At 44.1% G+C, this 27950-nt stretch overlaps 3 protein-coding genes across 3 annotated transcripts; 2 read left to right on the forward strand and 1 right to left on the reverse strand.

The window, feature by feature from the left end:
- Positions 1-261: 261 nt before the first annotated feature.
- clic5a (chloride intracellular channel 5a) lies at positions 262-3523 on the reverse strand. The gene is made up of 5 exons (XM_079236495.1): positions 3453-3523; positions 3130-3255; positions 2934-3040; positions 1722-1903; positions 262-1650 (listed from the first exon to the last, which is right to left on the reverse strand). The coding sequence occupies exons 1-5, from the start codon at positions 3506-3508 to the stop codon at positions 1486-1488; spliced, it is 636 nt and encodes a 211-aa protein (XP_079092621.1). The 5' UTR covers positions 3509-3523; the 3' UTR covers positions 262-1485.
- Positions 3524-8120: 4597 nt separating this feature from the next.
- On the forward strand, positions 8121-13891 carry LOC306753107 (bis(5'-adenosyl)-triphosphatase enpp4-like). Its single transcript, XM_079236944.1, has 8 exons — positions 8121-8206; positions 10100-10334; positions 10430-10726; positions 10834-10938; positions 11259-11457; positions 11556-11726; positions 11813-12082; positions 12372-13891. Exons 2-8 carry the CDS (start codon positions 10101-10103, stop codon positions 12473-12475), a joined length of 1380 nt encoding a protein of 459 aa, XP_079093070.1. The 5' UTR covers positions 8121-8206; position 10100; the 3' UTR covers positions 12476-13891.
- Positions 13892-15539: 1648 nt separating this feature from the next.
- Positions 15540-19865, forward strand: LOC306752727 (bis(5'-adenosyl)-triphosphatase enpp4-like; the record flags this gene model as incomplete). The annotated part of the gene is made up of 7 exons (XM_079236521.1): positions 15540-15773; positions 17131-17427; positions 17540-17644; positions 17994-18192; positions 18291-18461; positions 18548-18817; positions 19798-19865. 7 exons carry the CDS (start codon positions 15540-15542, stop codon positions 19863-19865), a joined length of 1344 nt encoding a protein of 447 aa, XP_079092647.1.
- Between the last annotated feature and the right edge of the window lie 8085 nt (positions 19866-27950).

Here is a 27950-nt window from a genome sequence, read left to right on the forward strand (position 1 = left end):
CCTTTTGTTTATTCCTGCCTATTGATCATGAAGGACTGATTGTGGGAGGTCAGAATGGCGTATGTTTAAGTGGCTAAATATGTATTTACTGCTCAGCCTCAGATTCAGTCAGAGAGGTGGATTTACCAGACAGCACGACACGCCTAAGACAACCTTGCATGTATTACATAAACAGAGCATTCTTGTGTCGCTGTTCTCCTGAGAACATTTGCACAATGTCCAACACAACGAGGGGGGGAATTACACAACTCTAAAGCTCAGTCTCTGAGAAAATAGATTTATTATTCAAATAAGCGACTTATACACAGTGGGTTCATGGTTCTAATCATCAGAAAGAATATGAGTATATATGAGCTGCAGCTTTAATGACATCACATTCATATGATATTCACACATATAAAATTAACTGTACAAACACAACGAGCTGAAGGCAAAGGAGAGCTAGATTCATGATTAAAACTAACACGACAACACAACTAGCTGAGGTCAACTTGGTGTGTTTGTGTGCTTTTCCTTTTCACTATATGCTGATCTATCAAATTTAAAGTATAGTTTTTAATCTGAAACATAAGACCATTTCACGGCCACGATAAGTATTATACATTAAGTGTGGTGCGACACCGTAAAAGTAAATCATTCAATTAAACCATAACGCTGCCCCAATAAAAGACAAATTACTTTGGCTGAAACACATTCTTAACGGTGTTTAAACAGATAAAATAATCAAACATTGATTTATGCATCCCGTTATTCCTATTACATATGTAAATTCACGACATGATTATTCAGGTTTAATAAGCAGATTAACTGTGAGCAGAAACAGGTAATACTTCAGTAGAGGTCAGGAGAAAACGACCTCCAACTACATTTCATTTTCCCCTTAAAGGGACAGTTCACCCCAAAATAAAGAATCATTTTTTTTCTCTCTCTTACCTGGAGTGCTATATATCGAGTTAGATTGTTTTGGTGTGAGTTGCCAAATGTTGGAAATATCGGCCGTGGAGATGTCCACCTGCTCTCCAATATAATGAGACTCTATGGCACTCGGCTTGTGGCGCCAAAAATCAAAACACATTTAAAAAATAAATTCAACAGAAATGTCTCCTTCCAGAAATCATGACCCGGTTTCTCAAGATAATCCACACACATGTGTTGTGAGCAGTTTCATGTTGGAACTATGGTTGAAGGAAAATAGAGAAAATATGTATTTTTGATTTTTGGGCTCCCTTTAACTTCCGATAGAAACATCAGCAAACAAACAATTCCAGCCTCTTCCCTTTTGTTCATAGTCAGTGTTATTAATGACTTGAGATGCTGCACAGCAAATTCAAATAAAATACAATAGTTTGTCTCTTCTTTGAGACGCCGCACCACTGTGTTACATTTAACCACATCTCAGCCCACCCGCCTTAAAACAACTCATCCTTTGCTTTTGGGTGTGATTCAGTAGATTCTCTAAAAGGAGAGAAAGTGCTGGTGACGCCTTCACTTCCCCAGCCTCTTTGCGACGTCCTTGTAGGCGAGCTCGATTTCCACATCCGCCGCGCACGTGTTGGTGAACTCATCTCGGCTGTAGGCGTTGCCGAGGTAACGCCACAACCCGCTGAATTCGGACGGGATGTCGTAGTTGCGGTATTTCTTGGAAACCACCTGCGGAAAACAAGTTATTGTAGTACTGTAAGTCAAGACAGAAGTCAAACTCAAGTCCAAAAGCAGGTTACCTTGAGAACATGGAGTTTAGGCAGAAGGTTGCAGTCAGCCAGCGTCAGCTCGTCTCCGTCCAGGTATTTGCGTTTGGATCTGCCCTCGCCTCTGTGGTGTTCTACCTGAACCTCGTCAGGAATAGGACTCATCAGATACTCATCCAGTTTAGCCAGGGACTTGTCTAGACTCTTCTCTAATGCTGTAGCACACACAAACACATACACCGGTTACAAGGTTATGGACGTTATTAAACCAGTGTTCCTGTTCATAACAATATAACAAATATGTATGTTAACTAGATGCATTTTAAACTTGCACGATGTCTCTTATCTATTTCTGTAATGATCAGGCTTGGTGCCCTCTCTGATGCCTTTCCAGTGGAAAAAATGTGATTAAAAGCCTTCTTGGATATCCTTCCAGTGGAGAAAACGTGATTAAGTGCCCTCTAGGATGTCTTTACAGTGGAGAAAACATGATGCCCTTCCAGTGCAGAAAATGTGATGAAGTGCCCTCAAGGATATCCTTCCAGTGCAGAAAACATGATGAAGTGCCCTCTAGGATGCCTTTACAGTGGAGGAAACATGATGCCCTTCCAGTGGAGAAAACAGGATGAAGTGCCCTCTAAGATGCCCCTCCAGAGGTAAAAATGTAACACAGTACCCTCTTGGATGCCATTTCCAGTGGAGAAAACATGATGACCTTCCAGTGGAGAAAACATGATGAAGTGCCCTCTAGGATGTCCTTCCAGTGGAGAAAACAGGATGTCCTTCCAGTGGAGAAAATATGAATACCTTCCAGTGGAGAAAACATGATGAAGTGCCCTCTAGGATGTCCTTCCAGTGGAGAAAACCGGATGTCCTTCCAGTGGAGAAAACATGATGAAGTGCCTTCTAGGATGCCCCTCCAGAGGTAAAAATGTAATAAGGTACCCTCTTGGATGCCATTTCCAGTGGAGAAAACATGATGGCCTTCCATTGGAGAAAACGTAATGAAGTGCCAGAGTGTCCTTCCAGTGGAGAAAATGTGACGCTACGGTACTGTTTGTGTATTGGGGCCCCAATATGTGCAGCTTCGACCATTTCATATTTTTCTCCCTTACCCTTCAGTAAGTCCACCACTGCTGTCATGTTTAGTTATCGATGTTCTTTCTCTATTTTTCTATGGTCTTTGTGCAAAGCAAACTCTCTTAGGGGCAAGTTTTAATTCATAAATAAATAGGTTTTACTTACCTCGATTTTTATCCGGCTTTTTGTTTTTGACGTACGCGGAGAACTTGGCAAATATGTCGTTCCCTGCTGTGTTGGATTCCCGATTCTTTGCTGCAAGTTTGGGATACCTAAGAAACACAAACATGCCGTTAGTTCGGATGTTGCTTGCCCCTATTTCATTTTCCCGCTTGTGTGTATTTACGCGCACGAGGCCTACTTTGGTGGAGCCAGCATCTCCTCCAGATACTCCTCTACTTTGTTGACGTCAGTGAGAACCTCCCCCTGGAAGGTGAGGAAGGGCGGGTGTGTCCCCGGGGCCAGGTCGTGAAGGTCAGCCGGTTTCCTAATCACATTCGTTAAATGTGACCATTTGAGATTTTGTTAATTTCCTTCACGTATTTGGAGCATAACATCTTAAAGCTGCTCTTAAGCTGCTTAATCAAACACTGAGTCGTGGGATGTTGTGTTTATTGGTCCCTGCCATACTTAAATTGTCACAGTACTTGTGTTTTTTTGAAGTGTTAATGATGTTGTTATTACCTCTTGAGGTCGACAGTGGTCACATTGAAGACAACGCCTTTCAGCCAGAGGATCATAAAGAGGCGCTGAGAGAAGGGACAGTTTCCAATGCTCTCCCCATCACTCCCGGCCTGCACACACACACACACACACACACACACACACACACACACACACACACACACACACACACACACACACACACACATGCATGAAAACACGGTAAGACACCAACACTACATACATTGATTCGCACACACACACACACACACTCACACACTCACTCCTGACTCAATCGCTTAATCGAATCCAATCATCATACAAGAAGAACAATCAGTGATTTTAGTTTGAAGTAGAGGTTTGGGTCTTTGTGTGCACATGACCACATTTATAATTGACATATGATCAAATACAGAGGTATGAATATGTGCGAACGAGTGCTTTTGTGTGCGTGTGTGTGCGTGTGTGTAGGGCTGCAATAGGACACTGTAACGAGACACCGAGTCCAACATGAATAATCCACGCTGCCTCCATTAGCCGCCTCACTGCCCCTTTGGACGCGCGGTTCCGACTGTACAACACAGTAACACAGGAGCGTCTCAGCTGCAGAGATCAAGAACCCGCGGTCCTGTCCACGCACTTCCACAACCCATTACGGACCCAATGTGTCCACGCTGTGTTGGGTCAGCACGCTTTGGTGACAGTGCCGAAGCCTGTGCGTGAGTGTACACACACACAAGCCGACCTGCACACGCTGTGCCGTCACTTCAGACCGTTTAAAGCCGCGGCCCTCAGTGCTGAAAGGACCCCAGTAATAATTCATTGGGGGGAGAGAAAGAGAGAGATTGTCCATGCACGTGGTGGTGTCAGGTTAACGCATGGAAAATCAGCACACAACAACAACAACATAGCATGCGCGCTTAAAGGAGCCACACACACACACACACACACACACACAAACACACACACACACACATACCAAACATATTCTATAGTGGGCACACGCAGCTTACATTTGACCTTAACACACACACGCAAACAAAAACTATTACAGGCAAAGTGGGGCAGAAAAAGTGAGAATGGAAATGTAATTTAAATGTGAGAAGAGAACTGATCCAGTGTCAGCTTGTGACGTGCACAAACTGCACCAACACCACAAACACGCACGACTTCCCACCTTGACAAATAGCTCAATATCAGGGTCCTTGTCCTCTTCGGCTGCGATATCCGTCATGGTCAAGTTAAAAACCGCTTCTCAAGCGCGTGCGCTTGTGTGTGTGTGTGTGTGTGTGTGTGTGTGTGTGTGAGTGTGTGTGTGTGTCTGTGTGTCTGTGAGCCGTGTCAGTTTACAGCAGATTCTAGTCCAGGTTGAAGTCCACTTGGTCCCATGGCAGCTCTGTCAGTGTCAGCTGAGGACCATTGCCAGAGAGAGAGAGAGAGAGAGAGAGAGAGAGAGTGTGTGTGTGTGTGTGTGATCTGTGTCTGTGTCTGTGTGTGAGAGAGGTTCAATTTGCACCAGAGGCCTCAGCAGTGGGCGTGAACACTGTCGGGCAAAAATAACCCCCTTGGTTGGCGTGGGGGGGAGATGGGTGTCACTGCAAGCATTGATGTTGAGAGGGCTGGAGGGCGGGGCAGACCAAGTCACCCAAGGGTGCCCTGCCCCTCCCACCACTGCCCGCTCTGATTGACAACGAGACTGGGTGACTTTGAATCACAGAGAGTCATCGTCTCCTCCGTCAGACTCATCCCATGGGACCAGTACCAACACGGTGTGTGTGTGTGTGTGTGTGTGTGTGTGTGTGTGTGTGTGTGTGTGTGTGCCAAAGCCAGATTCATCGTCCTCCTGTGGGCCCGGGTGACTTGTGCGTTCAGTGTGCCTTCCGCATCTGAAAATAGTCCCTTCCAGCTCTTCATATCACCAGATCGGATTTTTTTTTTTCAATTCCGAATAACACCTTGAAAGTTGGTCACTTCATAAATGTTAATGAATCATTAATAAAAGGTTGATCTTCAGAGTTGGCTAGAGTTGTAAATGTTAATAAGTTGTTAAGAAATACATTTTGCCCTGAAGTCTTTTTTCCAGAAGATAAGTGGGAGAACAGTCGGTGTCTAATAAGATAACGTAACTTATTATTAACATTTGATGATAATAAGTATGTTATAGATTGGTCTTTATGTTGAATAAAAGGCTACCACGTAATTAAAGCTAGGCGTCAGTCAGCTTGGCGTCAGTCAGCTTTAAAAAATAAAATTATAAGTCCCTCCTACTCCCTTGCAATAACCTTATATTGCTATGATTTATGCTGCGGTGGTTTCAAAGTGTCCGATTTATGATGGCTGTATACTCCAGTGCAGCTGGACTTTAGTGTGCAATGTGCAGATTGTGTAATACATTCATTCATTGTGTGTGTGTGTGTGTGTGTGTGTGTGTGTGTGTGTGTGTGTGTGTGTGTGTGTGTGTGTGTTTGAGTGGGGGAGTTGGGGACTTTTCAGCATAGAGATAGATAGATGGGCATACATACACACACACACACACACACACACACACACACACAACACACACACACACACACACACACACACACACACACACACACACACACACACACACACACACACACACACAGCACACACACACATGGGAATTCACATAGCCGTGTGCCAGGAACCGTACCCAACTATCCCGGCACTGAGTCAGAACATTCTTGTCAGTTCAACTTAACTTAAATTTAGAATCAGAGCGACAAACACACACACACATTATATGACTTCATGATGAGTCATTTCTGTGTGTGTGTGTGTGTGTGTGTGCGTGCGTGTGTGTGTGTGTGTGTGTGTGTGTGTGTGTGTGTGTGTGTGTGTGTGTGTGTGTGTGAAAGGCTCTGGATGTACAACAATCACATTACACAGATATGCTCAACACACTTTGACCTCATTGACCTTGCGCACTTGATGATAAACAACTGATACAGATTTATTTATGAGGCAGACACCTTCGCTCAAATCCAGGTGGTTATTGGGCCCGCTAACTGCATGCTAATTGCACGCTAACTGTGCGTACACACATATGTCACACAACACCACCAAGATCGGACTGAGCTCTGTCTGGAATCCCCTCCAACCCACTTCCTCCCTACCTTGACATAAAGCTGGACTTTAGGTCCCTCTTTTTCAGGATCTGGCTTCTTCTTGGGTTCCTCCTTCTCAGAGGCCGATGACGACGATGACGAAGAAGACGAGGATCTGCGCGATGAGTTCCCACCGTCGGCCTGTGGAGACCCCATCCCCCAGTTCAGATCGATGCTGCTCTTCACCACCTCCATCACCTCCACCTTCTCCTCTTCCTCTTCCTCTCTCACGTCCTCCCTGTTCAAGTCCTCCACCTCCCCTTTCTCCTCATCTTCGGCATGCGAGGAAGACGAGGAGGAGGAGGAGGAGGATGAGGATGAGGATGAGGAGGACCTGCTTCGCCTCTCCTCTGTTGGGGTGCGAGGTGGTGGGAGAGGAGGGGGAGTTGGCACCTGTCCTTTGGCCCGTCCAATGTTCTCGTACTCTGCTGTCAGCTCGTAGGGCTCGTCGTACGGCGACTCGTCGTAAGGTGCCTCGTAGGTCAAGTCATAGACACCCGCCGATTGGTTCTCGTAGTTGAACTCGGGGCTCTCGTACACAGGTTCCATTCTGGAGGGTGAAGAGGTCAAACAGAGGTCGTCCTGAGATGGTGGAGCGCCTGTCACAGTGTACGGCAGAGTGACTGTGATGCCAACTGTGTGCTACCTTATCGTAAAGCTCGGCAGGACTTTGGACAGGGAAGGGAGAAAGGCGATGCCAAGTGAGGACGGTGGTGATGATCCTTAAAGGAGAATACAACATGGACTATTGTTGCTATTGTTGCTGGGAGCCATGTAACATCGAGGAGTTAATCATTTACTGGCTATGAGCATTTTCAATATTTTTAACCAAGATTACACAGAAACTTACTTAGCCTGTTTCAATTTAGCATGAGAGCATTGCAATGTAATGCAGGGACCTGAAACCCATTATTGTGAGTGAGAAACAATAACACGGACCTATTGGTTTTTTTTTGCCTTCCCTGGGAAATTTCAATGCAATGCTGCAATGTAAAGGGGTGTTCTTGTACTTTTGTATTTAGACTAATTTACCACAATGTATGTCTATGTAATTGATTGGATGGAGACTGGAGGCACAACATCTGGCTATTCGAATCGTAATTTCACTTCTGTAACATGTAAAGATCCCCTAACAATCCCTGCTTCTAGTTTACTACAGCTTTTACATATTTCATTTAACCACACACTTGACCCGCCCTTCGCCCCGCCCCTTCACCGAATCCGAACGCTGATTGGCTGCTTTATACGGTCAAGGTGGCCACAACATGATCAGAGAAGAGGCATTTTGTACGTCACAATAAAAGCCCTATGTTTTTAAAACTCGTAAATAAATACATTTGTATGCAACACAGAATTTTTATTCAAATTAACTATTATTAAGTTGCTAATATTATGGAAGACGAAACTGTGGTTGACAAAAAACATCTCTATTTTGTATTGCGACGCGCGGCATTTCGAAGAGGTATTTATTTTGAAATGCGTAGTACCGGAAGTGTCTGGAAATAATCTTAGCTAGCGTGGCAGCGTCCCACCGGTTTTGTTTATTTTGAGGAAGTCAAGTGATGACTTTGCTGCGAGAAATTGACTGAAGGGAAAAGTTGTTCAACGACACTTCTGGAAGACACCTGCCTGTCGTCCACGTTACAGGTAGCGTTACACATTACACTTCTAGCAGCGCGTGAACGCTGCAACATTAGCAAGCTAACGTGTGCTATGCGCGCAGCTAACCGGCTTGTCCGTTGATAACAGGACATACATATAATGTTGTTCTTAAGTATTCCGTGCGCATTGTGCACCACCAATTATTTATTTTGACTCCTGCGTTGTCTGAAGCATTTATTCGTGTAATTATGTGGTGTTTCTCGTCACAAACGGGGAATTCCTGGTTGCGGTTTGTCCTCTCCTTTTCTCTTGATAACCTCAAGAGAGAGATTCGGTGTCTCTCCGTCTTCCAGCTGATGTGCGTAAATAAGAAAGTGGCAAAGGAAGAGAGAGTGTTGGCGGGGAATTAAATTACAGGCTAGATCGTGTGTACAATAAGATATTCGCAGTCATGTCCTTGTAATTTAAAATACAGGTTTCGCTGGTATTCTTGTGTCGTAGCGAAACTGAAAGGTGCTCTTTGTGGCTGAAACAATGAGACAAACGCTTCTGTTTTTTTATTTTTATACATTATTTATTCAACAATTGCACACGTACAAATATATACATTGTTAATGATAAACAACAAACTACATTTAAACTAACATGCAGAGAATTACAAAAAATAGACAGAAATAAAAGCTAAAAATGTAATTGTTTGACTTGTAATTTGCAAATATGAAACCGGATGTAGAGTGAGAAAGAAAGTTGACAGACAACAGAAAGCTCACTAAATGGGACGCAGCACTGTTAAAAAAGTCCCATTATAAACCCCTTCTCTCTCTCTCACACACACACACACACACACACTATCACCCTGGAGATAGTGACACCCCCCCATGATGGACGTTAAAGTAGATTGACATGAGGAAATCCACCCTAAGGAGAGGCTGTAGGGCTTGAAGTAGTGTAAATACTAAGGAACAGCACTTTGCTGTAACATATCACAATACCATGAGAACATCAAAAAGTATTGCGTACAATTGTGGGTATTCATTTTATACTTTTTACTCCCTGATTTGAACGTCATCCAGGCTCTTTTCATCACAAGATGAGACATCGTTCAAATAATCTATTAACTTGTTTTTGTCATAACAGCTTCAATAACAAAACTAAAAGCTTGATAAATAAATCTGTGTAATATTTACATAGATTTAATCTCTGATTTCATGTATTTTCAATGTCCCATCTTCAATCCTTAATGTTTCTGAGTACTTGTCTAAACACACACGTGCCGTCCTCTTTTTTTTTTTTACGTGTCCATGCTTCCATTGGTAATTGCATGTTTAACGTCACATTGCTAGGAATTGTGGGTAATTCCCTTGGGCAAAGTCTGCATCTAATGCAGCATGAAGTAACCGCTCTGCGTTTCACATCCCAGAGATGCACCGATGTTGGATATTGGTCTGATACAGAAATCTGTTTAATAAATAACAGTTCAGGACATTTACATTGATGTATTTATTTGTTTACATCTTGTATTACAAAGTTGGAAGAGTGACACAGCACATTAATTAAACACTGATATCAGGTTGGTCCCTCAATCGGCGGACACCCGAAGCCCAGGTATCGCTATCGGTATCTGGACTGAAAAAGTGAAGAACCAAATACTATTTTTGGCTACACTTTCTCTCTCCGTGTCTCTGAGCCCAATACTTTGGTTTATGGTCTAATAACTTGCAAAACTAGCGGACTTTCCTTCTTCGAGCAGCGCTAATTAGCTAATATTAACACACTGAACTAACCATGACAGTGAGCTACTCCTGCTGACTTCTAATTTGACTTTGAATATGGTAATTACTATACCTGCCAAACAGGTATGACTGTGGACTCTCTTGTCTAAGCACTCCTCCCAGTCACACAGAGTTTTGCATTAACAGACGTTCTTGCACACCTCAGGATGTTACTGAAAGTGCTGCTGGGCCTCCTGTGTGGCGCCGTGGCCTGGGCGGCAAACGCCACGGCTCGGCAGGGCCCTCCGCCGCTGCTGCTGGTGTCGTTCGACGGCTTCCGCGCCGACTACCTGCGGCGGTTCCCCATGCCCAACCTGAAGCGGCTGTACAGCCAGGGGGTCCTGGTCGAGCAGCTCACCAACGTCTTCATCACCAAGACATTTCCCAACCACTACACCCTGGTAACCCCCGCTGCTTGTTCTTAAAATTGTGTGGCGCAACCACGTTTTAAGCCGATTGAACCAATTAGGTCAACCTCACTGCTTCTCCTCTCCAGGTGACGGGGCTGTACCCTGAGTCTCACGGCATCATTGCCAGCAACATGTACGACCCCGTCATCAACAAGAGCTTCCATGTGGGCCCCAACGACACCGACCCGGTGTGGTGGAGTGAGGCGCGGCCCCTCTGGATCACGGCGCTTGACTCCGGCTACGAGACGGCGACCATGATGTGGCCCGGTTCGGACGTGGCCATCGGCAACCGCACGGCATCGCACTTTATGCACTACGACTCGCACGTGACCTTCCGACAGCGGCTGGGGAACGTGACAAAGTGGATGTTGGGAGATGGAAAGGTAGGAAAGCACTCTCCGCTTCTGCGCTTCTTGTTTTTGCAGTCGTTTTTTTTTTAAAGGTTGCCACTGTTTTTTCCCGTTGACATCCTGTACCATACACCCAGCAGGAGCAGGGTGCGACGTTCGCAGCACTCTACTGGGAGGAGCCGGACCGGTCGGGTCACCTGTTCGGCCCGGACAACGACACTGCCATGAGCCAAGCGCTGAAGGAGGTACTGTCCACAAATATGTCTGGCTTGTTATGTTGTGCGCAATTCTAAGCAGCTGTGGCCTATCCCCGCTAATCATGGCGGATGTTGCATTGCTATTTTGGAGGTATTAGTTTTAGATATGCATGTACCGCCAACATTTTGATAAATTATGAAAGCAAATGGTTGTAACTAAAAGATGTATGGAAGTTGTATATACTGTATGTCCGGAGATTTGTATGAACCAATGGATCCAGCCGCTCCGCATTCAATTCTAACAAAGCTCCTCTTGCTTCGGGTTTTCTCGACGGAAACAATGAATGTGTCCGCTGGTGTGCGACCAGGTCGACGACAACATCGGCCTTCTGATTTCGGAGCTGATCCGCACCGGTCTCTGGGACCACGTCAACGTCCTGGTGACCAGCGACCACGGCATGACCCAGTGCTCGGCCGAGCGCCTCATACGGCTGGACGACTGCCTCCACCCCGACAACTACACGCTGGTGGACCTCTCCCCTGTCACGGCGCTCATCCCGCACCATGGTATCCAGGTCCACGACAGATGAAAGAGCCTACAGCCAGCTGTGTTTTTTGGGAAATATTTTCACACGAATGCATATTTCTGTGCACGTGCTTTGCAGATCCGAAGGCCATCTTCTTCTTGCTGAATAAGTGCCACCCCAACATGACGGTGTATTTGAAGTCGGCCATCCCCGACAGGCTGCATTACCGGAACAATGAGCGCACGCCGCCACTCATACTGGTCGCCGACGAGGGCTGGACCATCGTGCAGCGGGGGAAGCTGCCGCGCTGTACGTCTCCCGAGTTGTCTGTCTCTTTACTGTGATGGCCAGCCATGTGATCGCCTCCATCCACCACTCTCCTTTCCTCCCTCCAGTTGGAGACCACGGCTATGACAACTCCCTGCCCAGCATGCACCCCTTCATGGCCGCGGTCGGGCCCAGCTTCCGCCAGGGCTATCGGATCAGCAGCCTGCAGAGCGTGGACATCTACCCGCTCATGTGCCGCCTGCTGTCGGTGCCCCCGCAGCCCAACAACGGCACCCTGAATCAGGCCCGCTGCCTGCTGGCCGCTGAGATCTGCTGGGAGCTCCCTCTGGTGGCCGGCCTGGTGGTGGGCGTCTTGTTGGTGCTCACCACGATCACTGGTGAGTTCGAAAGGCCGCGTTGCAGTTTGTTTATTTATTCATTATTTTGTTTTGGTGTTGTCCGTACGTACTATTCTCTTAAAAACACCTCGAGGGAATTTCTTCAAATTCACTTGGACTGAAGGATGAACTGATTTTAATTCGGTGGGCAAAGGTCACTGTGACCTCAAATAATTTGTTCTGTTTGTGGCCCTCAGTGACAAAAGTTTGGACACCCCTGATATACGTGTAACAAGTTTATATCCCAAAGTTTGGGTGAGCTCTCCTAACGGGACTCGTTGCTCTTCAGTTCTGTTCAGGTTCCTGAGGTTCCGCCGCCCGTCAGGCTCCCGGCCCTTCCAGAGGCTGCAGGTTGAAGAGGATGACGAGGACGACGAGCCCCTGTTGGAGTAAACCAATCCGAGCCGGTAAGGCCACCCTAACCTGTGCCGCCTGTTCCTGCTCACGGAGGTACTTTACATGATGCACTTTACTCAGCGAGGCCCTGGCGGTCACTCAGGCATGTGTGTGTTCATGTGGCCACACACAACATATGACGAGAAGCCATTGGTGTTTTCTTCCAGAAACGGTCCTGAGGACTGTTCTTTTCGGTGGTAGGATGAACCTTGAGATTAATCATTTTATTCTGGGAGAAAAAGATGACTTTTTTTTTAGGATTAAGAGATGTATTCTTTATTTCTCTGCAGGGAAGTGTTTATAGAAAATGTTATGTTGTGTGTGCGTATGTGACCTTTTCTGTACTCTGTAGTGCTACTCTTCGTCACCAGAGGGAGCCAAGTAGGTTGATTGAGATCTATGTTGCATCTCACTGACATCCTGTGGAAAGCTTGACAGATTTTTCTTTTGTTGGAAATATTTTGATTGTCTTTCTGTGTGTACTGTTACTGTTTTGGTTCATTTGTTACACTGATAACCTGAATCTCAAGTGATGTAAAAAAACACTTTGATTCTCCTTTTATCCATACGTGAAATGTCACACCTGACTTGGTACGTTGTTACTACTGAATTATATTGTACCAAAGACTGTTATTACGATGCACAACAGATGCTCCAAGGAGATGTTCAAGATCAATTTGTTTTTACCGAGGAATTCGCTTCATAAAATGTACACAATCCAATTAATATTAAGTAGTAAGAAATATTTACACACACGTTCGTCTCCTGAATCTTTCTGATGCTTATCGATGCCTTTTTTTTCTTACTATCATCAAATCCCACGAAAAGACCAAAACCAACAATGACAAGTACTGCGTGTGTATCAAAGCCTGATAAACCCTTCTCCTCTGTGCTCCAAATACTCACCAAATGTGTATTCATCCACCGCTGAAAGTAGACCCGAACAAACGCACTATTTCCTCCTTTTTGAGGGCCGTTTGCTGAAAGCTACAGTACTCAGCTGATTCAGGAGTTTTATTACGAGTGCTGCCAACAGGATAGGGATGGTCTTTTCATGGGATTTATTAAAATTAACTGAACTTTACAATAACTTCATATCTTTTAATGCAGTGCTCTCATGCTTCCGGCCACGTATTGATGTGCATATAGTGTCCATGCGTCTATTAATGAATGTGTGTAAGTGTGTCTCTTGCTGCTGAAGTGAAGATGAAGGATTCCAAGTCAAACCTTAGTATTTGTGGTCTTTCCAGGCTGCATGTAAACTGCATCTTTGCACTCTATGCTGTTTCATCCATTGTTACTGTTTTTAGTTTTCTAGTTTATGAAACTGGGGAAACACTGGCACTATTCAAAGTCTTGCCTGTCAAGAGATTCCTGTGAAATGACATTTTTAAAATTAATAAAGTTGATTGAAAATCAGACTCTTTGTTGTTGTTTTTTCAAAAGAAATCATAAGTGTCCCAAAATGGAAAGGGAAAAGCGACACACATTTGAAAAAATGAATTTATATTCCTTCATAATTTTTTTCTCCATCGCAGTCACAACATTACAATGTAATAAAATGGTAAATATATAAAATCAAACTCAATGCTGACGCACATACATTTCTGTATTGTGTTCAAAACCAAATGAACTGTACATGTTTTCACTTATATAACTGTTAAACATCATTTAAAATCTGTCATAATTTCTATATAGTCATCTGTATAATTGTAAATCTTTGTCTCTTTACAGATAAATAGACTTTATTTTCAGGAGGTATTGTAACAAAAATAACACAATTCCTAGCGCTGGCCACGTAGAGCCATTGAAAATATTATTCAACTCTTCCCCAGAATGCTTTAACGGTTATCGTAGACACAGAATACACGGACAAGACGTACACCATGTGTCGTCTTGTTACTTCAAAACTAAGCTCCTGGCTTCGTCCCTTTCGAGGAACTGGGTTTCGTTATACTAAAGCTGTGGGCACCAAAATGTCGGCAAGCATGAATAATATGCCCTCAGTGTTCTCTGTTCACTCGACATCAAGGAGATTATCATATCCCTCTCATGCATTGTAATGTACACATTACACATTTCTTTATTATACATGTGCAAGTCCAATTTTGACAAACTAAATTACTACAATTCTACAAGATGTAGATTGGTTGTAAGTTCCATGATGCCCACTGGTGCAGCATGAAGTAACCACGCTGCGTTTCACGTCCTACAAAGTAGAGGTGCACCGATATCGTGTATTGGTCTGATACAGAAATCTGTTTAATAAATAACAGTTCAGGACATTTACATTGATGTATTTATTAGTTTACATCTTGTATTACAAAGTTGGAAGAGTGACACAGCACATTAATTAAACACTGATATCAGGTTGGTCCCTCAATCGGCGGACACCCAAAGCCCAGGTATCGCTATCGGTATCTGGACCGAAAAAGTGAAGAACCAAATACTATTTTTGGCTACACTTTCTCTCTCTGTGAAGATACCGGAGCCTCCGTGCACCACCAGACTTTCAAACCGTTCTGTCCACCAGGCTGTTAGGAAGCTGAACTCTCTCCCAACTCTCCAACTCCCTCCTCTCCTATAGACTCCTATGTCTGACTGTGAAATGGCGTGGACGTATATGATTGGTCAGTGGCCCAGCGTGACCATTAACATGTGCTGTGATTGGTCAGTGGGACATGAAGCTACTAGCAACTTCTAGCTTTTACCTAGAACCCTTGAAGCTCAGGCTGAAGCCTGAGAAACAGACTTGCTAGTGGATTTACTGATGACGCCTTTCGCACAGAGGATTACGGGCATGTGGTGAGTGAAATGCTGAATTCGCAGGCAGAAAATGCACGGCCCGCCACTGGTTAGGAAGCTGAACTCTCTCCCAACTCTCCAACTCCCTCCTCTCTTATAGACTGGAGAAGTTGACAATAAAGCTGACTTTTCATTTGACTTTGAATATGGTAATTACTATACCTGCCAAACAGGTATGACTGTGGACTCTCTTGTCTAAGCACTCCTCCCAGTCACACAGAGTTGTGCATTAACAGACGTTCTTGCACACCTCAGGATGTTACTGAAAGTGCTGCTGGGCCTCCTGTGTGGCGCCGTGGCCTGGGCGGCAAACGCCACGGCTCGGCAGGGCCCTCCGCCGCTGCTGCTGGTGTCGTTCGACGGCTTCCGCGCCGACTACCTGCGGCGGTTCCCCATGCCCAACCTGAAGCGGCTGTACAGCCAGGGGGTCCTGGTGGAGCAGCTCACCAACGTCTTCATCACGAGGACGTTTCCCAACCACTACACCCTGGTAACCCCTGCTGCTTGTTCTCAAAATGTTGTTGCGCAACCACGTTTTAAGCCGACAGATTGTAAAGCCCTCCGAGGCAAATTTGTATTTGTGATTTTGGGCTATACAAAATAAACTGAATTGAATTGAGCCAACTAGGTTTTGTGTAATGTTGCACGGTATACCGATACTAAAAAGGTACTGCGGTACCCGTACGTTAAAACGATACGATTTTGCATATTTTTAGTATGATACTTCCTCAAAATAGCGCGCTTCCTTAAAACTGCTGCGCTCGTCTCTCTCATGCTCTCTGCATGCAGTGACTGCATGGAGCCGGAGCTCAAGGAGGCGGGGCTGCCAGCTCACACGCAGCTGCACTCACAGAGAGGTCGGGGAAGACATGGCCTCGAGTTCAGGAGCTTTTGCCGACCGTTTTAAAGCCACCCAGACTAAGGGAGGTAACACGTTGAACATGGCAAAGCACCTTTCAGGCAGACACCCCGCAATTTTCAAAGAGTTCAACAAACGACAGGTAGTACCTTTCACCAATACAATGCAATTACACTATGGTGAACAATGAGACAGTCAGTCTCTCTATGCTGTCTGGCAGAATTGTGAATATTCACACTTGTTGCAACTATTGAACTTGTTTATGCACTTATTACAACTATTTACTATTTAGTGAGTTTTATATTTTCACTTCATATTTTATCTCAATTCATGGAAGTTATTTTTCCTTAACTAAAAATAATTAGCTCAAGATCCACCCACATGTCGCCAGTTTGCATCAATTGTGTTTCATTTGGACACTTTTGTGTGCATTCTGATCTCATGATCATTATGCTCGTCATCAAACTAAGCTGAGGCTACTCTGTTAGGCTGTATATGGGTGAGCCTGGGGGTTTTCATGTTTATAATCACATGTGGTGGCATGTTTTTCAATAAAGGGGAGAAATCACCCTTTAATTATGTGTCCATCTTTAATGTACCCACAGCTTTAGGTTTTTTTCATCTCAAACACACATATGTAACTCTACATTTGCTCATACCTATGGAAATAACTATATAGTCATCTGGTCAGATAGGGACAATAGGCCTACATAGCTGTGTATTATCAATGCTATGATGGCACCATGTAGTTTTCATTAATAGCTTGCTGTAGGCTAATACTAATATTAATGCCATTTGTTAAGAGTTCAAAAAGCTGGGCAGGAAAAAGCTGGTAAAAGAGGATGTTCTATTAAATATACCAGTATCATATGTATCATATATTGAAAGTATGGCAGGTATCGTATCGAAGTCATAATTTTGGTATCGTGACAACCCTAGTCTCGTGAGACAGAAATTAATAGACGACCTCACTGTTTCTCCTCTCCAGGTGACGGGGCTGTACCCTGAGTCCCACGGCATCATTTCCAGCAACATGTACGACCCCGTCATCAACAAGAGCTTCCATGTGGGCCCCAACGACACCGACCCGGTGTGGTGGAGCAAGGCGCTGCCCCTCTGGATCACGGCGCTTGACTACGGCTACGAGACGGCGACCATGATGTGGCCCGGCTCCGACGTGGCCATCGGCAACCGCACGGCGTCGCACTTCCTACGCTACGACTCACGCGTGACCTTCCAACAGCGGCTGAGGAACTTAACAAAGTGGATGTTGGGAGACGGAAAGGTAGGAAAGCGCGCTGCGCTTCTGCGTTTCTTCTTTTTCCCCGTTGTTTTCTTTTAAGGTTGCCACCGTTTTTTCCCATTGACATCCTGTAACATACACCCTATTCCCCCAGGAGCAGGGTGCGACGTTCGCAGCACTCTACTGGGAGGAGCCGGACCGGTCGGGTCACCTGTACGGCCCGGACAACGACACTGCCATGAGCCAAGCGCTGAAGGAGGTACTGTCCACAAATATGTCTGGCTTGTCATGTTGTGTGCAATTCTAAGCAGATATTGCCTATCCCCGCTAATCATGGCCACATTCCATTTCGGTGCAATTGTAAACCACAGCGGTTTGACGGATGTTGCATTGCATTTTTGGAAGTATTAGTTTTAGGTCGGCATATTTTTAAATTATGAACGCAAATGGTTGTAACTAAAAGATGTATGGAAGTTGTATATACTGTATGTCCGGAGCTTTGTATGAACCAATGGATCCAGCCGCTCCGCATTCAATTCTAACAGAGCTCCTCTTGCTTCGGGTTTTCTCGACGGAAACAATGAATGTGTCCGCTGGTGTGCGACCAGGTCGACGACAACATCGGCCTTCTGATTTCAGAGCTGATCCGCACCGGTCTCTGGGACCACGTCAACGTCCTGGTGACCAGCGACCACGGCATGACCCAGTGCTCGGCCGAGCGCCTCATACGGCTGGACGACTGCCTCCATCCCGACAACTACACGCTGGTGGACCTCTCCCCTGTCACGGCGCTCATCCCGCACCATGGTATCCAGGTCCACGACAGATGAAAGAGCCTACAGCCAGCTGTGTTTTTAGAGACATTTTCTCACACAAATGCTTATTTCTGTGCACGTGCTTTGCAGATCCAAAGGCCATCTTCTTCTTGCTGGATAAGTGCCACCCCAACATGACGGTGTATTTGAAGTCGGCCATCCCCGACAGGCTGCATTACCGGAACAATGAGCGCACGGCGCCGCTCATACTGGTCGCCGACGAGGGCTGGACCATCGTGCAGCGGGGGAAGCTGCCGCGCCGTACGTCTCCCGAGTTGTCTGTCTCTTTACTGTGATGGCCAGCCATGTGATCGCCTCCATCCACCACTCTCCTTTCCTCCCTCCAGTTGGAGAGCACGGCTATGACAACTCCCTGCCCAGCATGCACCCCTTCATGGCCGCGGTGGGGCCCAGCTTCCGCCAGGGCTATCGGATCAGCAGCCTGCAGAGCGTGGACATCTACCCGCTCATGTGCCGCCTGCTGTCGGTGCCCCCGCAGCCCAACAACGGCACCCTGAATCAGGCCCGCTGCCTGCTGGCCGCTGAGATCTGCTGGGAGCTCCCTCTGGTGGCCGGCCTGGTGGTGGGCGTCCTGGTGGTGCTCACCACGATCACTGGTGAGTCCGAAAGCAGTGCAGTGCAGTTTATGTATATTTATTAATTATTTAGTTATTTTGTTTTGGGGTTGTCCGTACGTACTATTCTCAGGAACACCTCGAGGGAATTTCTTCAAATTTGGCGCAAACGTGTTTGATGTTGAATTTGAACACAGGACCTACTCTCCTCTGAGGTCGCTGCTCAGTCGCGGCTCCGTACTGCAGCGGTTTTATTCCCTGTGATCAGAAATTGACCAGTTTTCGAAAGAGGACCGACCTCTTAATGAGCTGAGTGACCCTTTATGGCTGGGAGACCTGGCATTTCTAGTTGATCTTACTCATTAGCTCAACATACTGAGCAAGAGCCTGCAAGGCAAAGAGCAGGTAGTACCACAACCTTACGCACACATTAAAGCATTCTGTGAGAAGCTCCATCTCTTTGAGACACAACTACACAACTTCTCCACGCTGTCAGAAATCAAAGTAGCTTTTCCAGAGGTCAACCGTTCTGCTAAAATGGGGAAATATGTGTCTGTCATCACATCTCTCATGACATAATTCAGTCAGCGCTTCCTTTTTTTTTTTAAATCAAGCTCGACTCCTTCCTGTGGGTCCAGAAGAAGTGGAAGAGAGTCTGCAATTAGAAGTGATGGAAATGCAGTGTGATGGTTCTCTGAAGAATCAGCATCAGCTTCTCTCCCTACCTGACTTCTACCAAGGCTTGAAAAAGGCCAAGTTTCCTCTGATGCAACGCCACGGTATGAATGAGTCTTTTCGGCTCAACATGCACATGTGAGCAAACATTTTGTCTGTTATCTCTGAACAAAAGCCTACTTTAGAAGCAAAATGACTGGCAGCCATGTCTGTGATGTTCTTCGCATCTCAATCACCAAACAAATATATATATATAATTGACCTCATTTGATTCATTTTGCGATATACCTAACTAATATATATGTGTAACAAGATACGTTTAACAAGTTAATATTGTTGCTCTTCAGTTCTGTTCAGGTTCCTGAGGTTCCGCCGCCCGTCAGGCTCCTGGCCCTTCCAGAGGCTGCAGGTTTAAGAGGATGACGAGGACGACGAGCCCCTGTTGGGGTAAACCAATCCGAGCCGGTTAGGCCACCCTAACCTGTGTCGCCTGTTCTTGCTCGCCGGAGGTACTTTACATAATGCACTTTACTCAGCGAGGCCCTGGCGGTCACTCAGGCATGTGTGTGTTCATGTGGCCACACACAACATGTGACGAGAAGACATTGGTGTTTTCTTGCAGAAACGGTTCTGAGGACTGTTCTTTTCGGTGGTAGGATGAACCTTGAGATTAATCATTTTATTCTGGGAGAAAAAGAGGATTTTAATTTAAGGATTAAGAGATTTATTCTTTATTTCTCTGCAGGGAAGTGTTTATAGAAAACGTTATGTGTGTGTGTGTGTGTGTGTGTGTGTGTGTGTGTGTGTGTGTGTGTATGTGTGTATGTGATTTTTTTGGTACTCTGTAGTGTTACTCTTCGTCACCAGAGGGAGCCAGTAGGTTGACTGAGATCTATGTTGCACTCACTGACATCCTGTGAAAAGTTTGACAGATTTATTTTGTTGGAAATCTTTTGATTGTCTTTCTGTGTGTACTGTTACTGTTTTGGTTCATTTGTTACACCGATAACCTGAATCTCAAGTGATGTAAAAAAAAGGAAAAACAAAGAAGAAAAAAACTAAAACCTGAAATGTCACACCTGACCTGATACGTTTTTACTACTGAATTATATTGTACGAGGTATCAACAGACAGTAAAGTGGAATGGTGTTTTGGGGAGAGCGTTTTCGGTGCAGACTATTCAGTCAGTGTTTGTCAGGTATCCATTCTGTACTTGCAGCATGTATTTTAATGATACCAAAGACTGTTATTACGATGCACAACAGATGCTCCAAGGAAGTGTTCAAGATCAATTTGTTTTTACCGAGGGATTCGCTTCATAAAATGTAAACAATGCAATTAATATTAAGTAGTAAGACATTTTTAGGCGACATTCGTCTTAATCTTTCTGATGCTTATCGATGCCTTTTTTCTTACTATGACCAAAACCAATGACAAGTACTGCGTGTGTATCAAAGCCTGATAAGCCCTTCTCCTCTGTGCTCCAAATACTCAAAAAATGTGTATTCATCCACCGCTGAAAGTAGACCCGAACAAACGCACTATTTCCTCCTTTTTGAGGGCCGTTTGCTGAAAGCTACAGTACTCAGCTGATTCAGGAGTTTTATTACGAGTGCTGCCAACAGGATAGGGATGGTCTTTTCATTTATTAATACTAACTGAACTTTACAATATCTCCATATCTTTTAATGCAGTGCTCTCATGCTTCCGGCCACGTATTGATGTGCATATAGTGTCCATGCGTCTATTAATGAATGTGTGTAAGTGTGTCTCTTGCTGCTGAAGTGAAGATGAAGGATTCCAAGTCAAACCTTAGTATTTGTGGTCTTTCCAGGCTGCATGTAAACTTCATCTTTGCACTCTATGCTGTTTCACCCATTGTTACTGTTTTTAGTTTTCTAGTTTATGAAACTGGGAAAACACTGGCACTATGCAAATCCTGCCTGTCAAGAGATTCCTGTGAAATGACATTTTTTAAATGAATAAAGTTGATTGAAAATCAGACTTTTGTTGTTTTTTTCAAAAGAAATCACAATAAGTGTCCCAAAATGGAAAGGAAAAGCGACACACATTTGAAAAAATGAATTTATATTCCTTTATAATTTTTTTCTCCATCGCAGTCACAACATTACAATGTAATAAAATGGTAAATATATAAAATCAAACTCAATACTGACGCACATACATTTCTGTATCGTGTTCAAAACCAAATGAACTGTACATGTTTTCACTTATATAACTGTTAAACATCATTTAAAATCTGTCATAATTTCTATGTAGTCATCTGTATAATTGTAAATCTTTGTCTCTTCACAGATAAATAGACTTTATTTTCAGGAGGTATTGTAACAAAAATAACACATTTCCTAGCGCTGGCCACGTAGAGCCATTGAAAATATTATTCGACTCTTCCCCAGAATGCTTTAACGGTTATCGTAGACACAGAATACACGGACAAGACGTACACCATGTGTCGTCTTGTTTCGCTCCCGTTTCTTTTGCGCTTGGTCAGAAAACATTCGCTGTGAATTCGGGAATCCCCCTTCATAAAGACCAGAAGATTCCTGAATGGTGTTTTGTTTTAAGAGCTGACGCAGGAGCGTTTGAACACGGTCAATGACGGCAGCCATCTTTTCTACAGCGAAGACAGAGATGTGAGCCGGACAGGCCCCGCTCTCATCAGAATAAAAAAAACTGTGTGAGTTTTGTCCCTCTTTGAACATTTCCTTCTTTAAGTTTGAAATATGTGCTTATGTATTGAACTGTTTGGCATGTAGCTGCACGCTGCAAATAGGACCATTGCATCAAGCTTTTCAATCACACCCAAAAGTCAAAAATGTCCATATGACTCCTAAATTTACTTTTCCTCGAGTGCTTGTTCACAAAAAATGACAAATCTTTTTTTTCTCATGTATCAAGCCATGTAGATAGGTTTGGGTTTATTTGTGCAGGGTTTGAGAGGTTTTTCCTCTTTAGATTTATATCTACACCCCATTACAGTGTAAGTGAATGGAATTTACCTTATTTCATCAACAAATTTGTCAATAGTTTAACAAATTTGAAAAAATGTGCTTTCTTTCTGAGAGTTAGCCGAGAAGATTGATACCACACTCACTAATGTACACGAAATGTGAAGCTAGCACCAAGAGACGGTTAGCTTAGCTTAGCATAATGACTGGAAGTAAGGGGAATAGAGAGCTAGCTTTGTTTAAAAGCTGTAAAACACTGGAAAGAACCAGCTAGCAACGCTAACTCCTTCCCACATTTTCAATTTTTTAAGCTAGCTAGCTTCTGCTCTTTGTGCTAAGCTAAGCGAACCGGCTGCCGGCTCCAGCTTCATTTTAAGTGTACAGATATGCAAGTGATGAATATATTCTTGAGCACTTATTAGCATTAGCTTTTTAGTTTTTTTACACAAAATAAGAGTGGTCACAATGGACATTTGTGTACTAATCATTGCTTGGGGTGATGGTCTCTCTTTGCAGAACACTTACAAACAATGTTTTGTGTTTATCAGGAATGTGAGAGACAAATATTACATCCGTTCGTCCGAATCGCCCTTCTTCCAGAGAAGCAAAACCAAAGCTTGGTTGCGACTGTCTGGTAAATCCCCTCCCAACACAGCAGATCTAATATCAGTGTGCTTACTCAAGACAACACGATGGCACAGACTCCTACGAAAAACACAGTTTCCAGTCTTCTCTCGTCTTACATTCTGGATATCTATAAAGAACATTTACTATCGGTACATTTGAAAGAGCCATCTAACCAACTCATCGAACATAGATCCAACTGAGGAGGATTACCAGAAAAAGGTATTTACAATCAAAATGCCAACCACGAGAAAATAAAAGGTACTATTGCACATCGAAATCTCTAGAGCTACTTTTTTTTTCTTTTTTTCTCAAGCTGAAGAACACAGTAGAAAAGCATGACCCCGACAAAATAAAAGCTCATGGTACATCTTATAGATACATCCACGTAAAGGATTAGATCGTCCCTGCCCTGTGCTTATAGTATCCACACCTGAGTCAAACCGCTGAAATCACTCCGACGCGCTCCTAAAAGAAAAGGATTTCAGCAGTCACTGGACTCAGATCTGGTCAAAACTGGTCTGAGATCAGAAACAGCTTGGCATCTGGCCTCCAGTTCTACAGAACCATGATGAGTAATGATAATTTCACAGCTCTGGACCAAGCAAAAACTTTGGCGAAAATAAATAAGCATATGAAGCATAACCGAAACAACGCACGCGCCCACACGCGCACACACAACCTCATATGCTTTGCAGACCCTGATACTAGAACATTTACATGTTCATCCAAAGAACAAAAAATAATAATTACTTTCTGGTTTTCACGTTTCACAATCGGATGCACATTCCTCCGTCAGGAGGTCGCATCCATCCTGGTTATTCCCTAAAGGTACATTACAAACCCTAAAGGTACATTACATGCTCCCCCCTCCCTCGACCAATTTGAACCCATCAACAGACAAACTCGATGGAGAAAAATATACATTAACTTCATAGAAATGATATGCAAGATTACCAAAATCATCATCAACAAATGTAAAAAGTCAACTCATTGATATATCACACGTTTGCATTGTTGCACATTAACACTTTCCTGGTTTCGGCTTTCTTCTCCTCTTATTTGCAAACAAAGACAAAAGTACAAGGAATACATGAGAACAGTGATGTGGTATTTTTTTTTGTAAAGGTTATACAAGCCCAGAAGCTTTCTGTGTGTAACCTTTGCATAGCTGTGGATGTGTAGCCGTACAATGACACTGACTGGATCTGTCCTACGGACTGGGCCTGGCTAAGGCTCTGGGTTTTGAAGTTTCATTTGGAGCGTGCAGACTCAACTGTAGAGTGTGATTTCTTTTATTTATTTTTATTGTGTGAATTCAAAACAAAATGGACACGGTAAGAAGATAATGACACCTGCAGTTTTGATTACGAGGCTACTGCCGAGTCTGAATGCCACACGTGAAAACTTCTGTGTAAAGAAGGAACTGTGTTGTTGTTTTTTGGTTGCGTCAGACCTGATTTGCGTTGAACCTGATCTCTGATTGGCTGGAGCTCTGGGTGCAAAGGGGGCCACGGTTTTGAGTCAAAAGGTCAGAGGTCAGTGCGAGTGAAGGGGGCTAATGGGACAAGCTCAACGTAAATCTCCCTTTAACAACCCAGAAGCACACACAAAGCCGTGACTCTTCAGACCGTTAAGCCTCTGCAGTGACCACGTATTTCCTCAAACTCTAAGACATTCATGCAAGAAATTCACGATCTCAACCGAAAACGTCCGACTGCGCCCTCTAAATGTCGCATATTCAGTTCTTTTTCCACCTCCTTTTGATTTTTGTGCTCCGACACATCTAAACCCATGCTTTTAAAGTACAGTGCACTTCCACGTTGGAGTGTACACAGAGAAATGAGCACCACCCTCCTAAAGGAAAAAAATATTTGTCCACCTCCCCTTCTGTCGAGCGGATAAGGCATTGTTGCTTTTCCTCGGAGACGGAGGGTGTTGCTGTTTTTTTACTTCTTCTGTACACTCTCAACGTGAGGAAACCCGGATAGACATCCGTCTTTACTCGATAGCACCATATGAATATTGTTCCCAAATTATAAAGGGGTGAGGGATTATTGGACATTAGTCTGTGTGTGAGTGTGTGTGTTCAAGCGGTGAGGTAGGGACACATCCCATGTTGTTGCACTATTTCTCACTGTGTACTAAGCACATCTCCCTGCTGTGGGGGGAAAACCCTGTGTGTGTGTGTGTGTGTGTGTGTGTGTGTGTGTGTGTGTGTGTGTGTGTGTGTGTGTGTGTGTGTGTGTGTGTGTGTTGTGGGCATGTACACTAAGCACATCTCCTAGCGTCGGAGACTTGCATAGCTTCTGCAGAACGGGAAGAGCAGTTGTCCGTTTGGACGGAGCCTTTGACACAGCCTTGGCCGATGGCTGAAGGCAGTACTCAAGTTGCACCATAGAATTCAAAGAGACAATCTGCCCTTATTGCACCATAAGTATGTGTGTGTATGTGTGTGTGTGTGTGTGTGTTCCATATTTGCACCATATGAAGTGGGATTAGCAGCCAATTGACTTCGTAGCTCGTTGCACCATATGAACACCGACGCTGCTGCTTCTGTTGCTCGTTCGCACCTACTGAATCGAGTTGGCAGCAAATTAGTTTAGTTTTTTTAAATCGGCTAGCACCGCGGAAAAGTAATGTTAGCTCACTGTTCGTTCACGTTGGTCTAACTTAAAGGAATACTTCAACATGTGTTGGGGCTAGTCTCCTTTTTTCATTCGCCACGTTTGGCTGAAAAATGACAAATTATGATTTTCATGGTTCATTAATCTGTTGAGCATTTTTTGTATTCATTATTTGGTCTATAACAGGGGTTCCCAACCCTGGGGGCAGGGACCCCAATAAGGGTCGATAGATCATTTACAGAATAGTAAAAGACGTTTGCTCTTCTCCAGGCCTGTCACAGGTGGTTTTTGCTTTGTTTTAAGGAGGAACTATAACAATCAAAGTCTGTTTATAGGTCCTGCTGATAAATTGCCTCAAGTGATATAAGGAAAAGGTATCAATTGTGCTTTTTAGATGATCAAGATCCATAAAGATTGATGGGAACCACTAGTCCAAAATAAAAAAGTACTCAGTTTATGATGATTAGAAAGCAGAAAACGTCACAGTCTGTCTCTCTGTCCCTCCTCTCCAGCCACATTCTACCTGTAAGTATATTTATTTAATCTTCATTTTTGCTTGATTACTGATTATTTAATCATTATATTAATTGTTGTCTGATAAAGTTTTTGTTTCAGCACAATTAATTAAATGTATTCTGGTAGGAAACAAACTTGTTTTCAAGACAATTGTTTCCCTACAATTTGACACACTTTGACAAAAGAAAAATAAGAGACTAAATTTGCACCCAAAAATGTTGACGTTCCCCTTTTTTTAAAACACTCTTTACTCAAATGCATCTTTATCTTTCTCTTTCACTTGCTCGATCGCCTCGGACAGCGGCTATAATAAGAAGCAAGTGTGTGTGTGTGTGTGTGTTTTTTTTTGCGTTAATTTTTTTTAACCGCACCATCCGAAGCGGCGCATTGGCTGGGTCTCGCCTGCTCTGCCGCTGACGTGGGACTGGAGAAAAGGTGCGGCGTGTTTGGACAGCAAAAACTACTTTCGGTCGCATTCCAAACCCTTGTGTCTACTCCCTTGCCACGCGGTGTCGAGGGGGGCCCCCTGGTGGCGTGTGCTTTCGGGAGCAACGTCCCCCGTCGACGGGCTGATGACCGATTTCTCCACTCATGCTTTGTCGCCTGCCAATGTAACAGCTTGCATCACAGGGATAAACAAGCCAAAGAAATAAATAATGAGCCATACATCACAGCTCAGGCGTGGGTGGCTTCGGAGGAGTTGATATTGGACTTGTTACAGAAGGAGTCATTTGGAGGGTTGTGGCGATTAAAGACCAAAACTGTTTTGTGTCAGCTTCAGTGGCAGCACCCTGTTAGCATGACACCAACATAATTAAGACTTTACACGCGGGAATATGTGGTAGCCACGGATCAAAAATAATTAGCCTTGCATTACCTGGCAAAATTTAAACGAGGAAATCTAACCTCCCAGCATAACAGGAAATGATGGAGATGAACCCCAAGACAGCATAGTTGTATACAAACAGAAAAATAAGTATGTGCTGCCTTATGTTCCCTCTTGCATTCGATAATATTCATCATATAGCCATACATTAGTGGTACCGAAAACATCAGAAGCCAGTAACACTTATTCCACCAATATGGGAATTCATCTGTAAGATGGATTTTTCTGTTTGACTTTTTTGACAATTTTGGAGTCTCTATAAGAAGTGTAGCATTAATATCACCCATCTGTTCTCAGTAGATCTTTAGCTCCATGCTAACACCTTAGCATACACGTTTTTGAGTGAGAGAGAGTAACAGCCATTCTTTAGCATATGGCCTGTAGATGGGTCCCGTTTGAAACTGTATCTCAGCTAATACCTCCTATCTCACCCAGTTTAGCCGATGTAGCTAGTTGTTGTTGTGTTTTGTTGGCACAGAACATTTTTTATTTGCACATAGTTTCACATTGACAGACATTCAGAAACAGGAACATAACATTCTTTTGGAGATATTGGGTCTTTTTTTGAGCTGCTTCGACTTCTCAAGTTCTCACTTTTGGATTTAATGTTGCTAACTGTCGCCCTGAATCGTGTATGCTTAAGTGTTAGGCAATAAGCTATTCCTTTAAGAATGTGTTTGGGCTAAGAGATGATGCCTGTCTTTCTTCTCTCCTTTATTTAACTTAGAACATATGTTTTTATGCTAAGCTAAGCTAATGGTTCTAGCTCCACATTGACGGTGGAGACTTGAGAGAGAAAGGTAACTAACTCTGGCAAGTAAACAAATCTATATCCCAAAATGTCAAACTATTCCATTAGCGCAAACTATTGCAGAATT

Source organism: Taurulus bubalis, assembly GCF_910589615.1.
Source record: "Taurulus bubalis genome assembly, chromosome: 21".
NCBI classification, from domain to species: Eukaryota; Metazoa; Chordata; class Actinopteri; order Perciformes; family Cottidae; genus Taurulus; species Taurulus bubalis.

Bases quoted from the DNA above. Each gene is read 5' to 3' on its own strand.
- clic5a (XM_079236495.1), bottom strand. From the start codon at position 3,508: ATGATCCTCTGGCTGAAAGGCGTTGTCTTCAATGTGACCACTGTCGAC. The intron at 3,256-3,452 runs GTAATAACAACA...GAATGTGATTAG, and splicing joins ACCACTGTCGACCTCAAGAG to GAAACCGGCTGACCTTCACG. The intron at 3,041-3,129 runs GTAGGCCTCGTG...TGTGTTTCTTAG, and splicing joins GAGATGCTGGCTCCACCAAA to GTATCCCAAACTTGCAGCAA.
- LOC306753107 (XM_079236944.1), top strand. From the start codon at position 10,101: ATGTTACTGAAAGTGCTGCTGGGCCTCCTGTGTGGCGCCGTGGCCTGG. The intron at 10,335-10,429 runs GTAACCCCCGCT...TCTCCTCTCCAG, and splicing joins TTCCCAACCACTACACCCTG to GTGACGGGGCTGTACCCTGA. The intron at 12,083-12,371 runs GTGAGTTCGAAA...GTTGCTCTTCAG, and splicing joins GGTGCTCACCACGATCACTG to TTCTGTTCAGGTTCCTGAGG.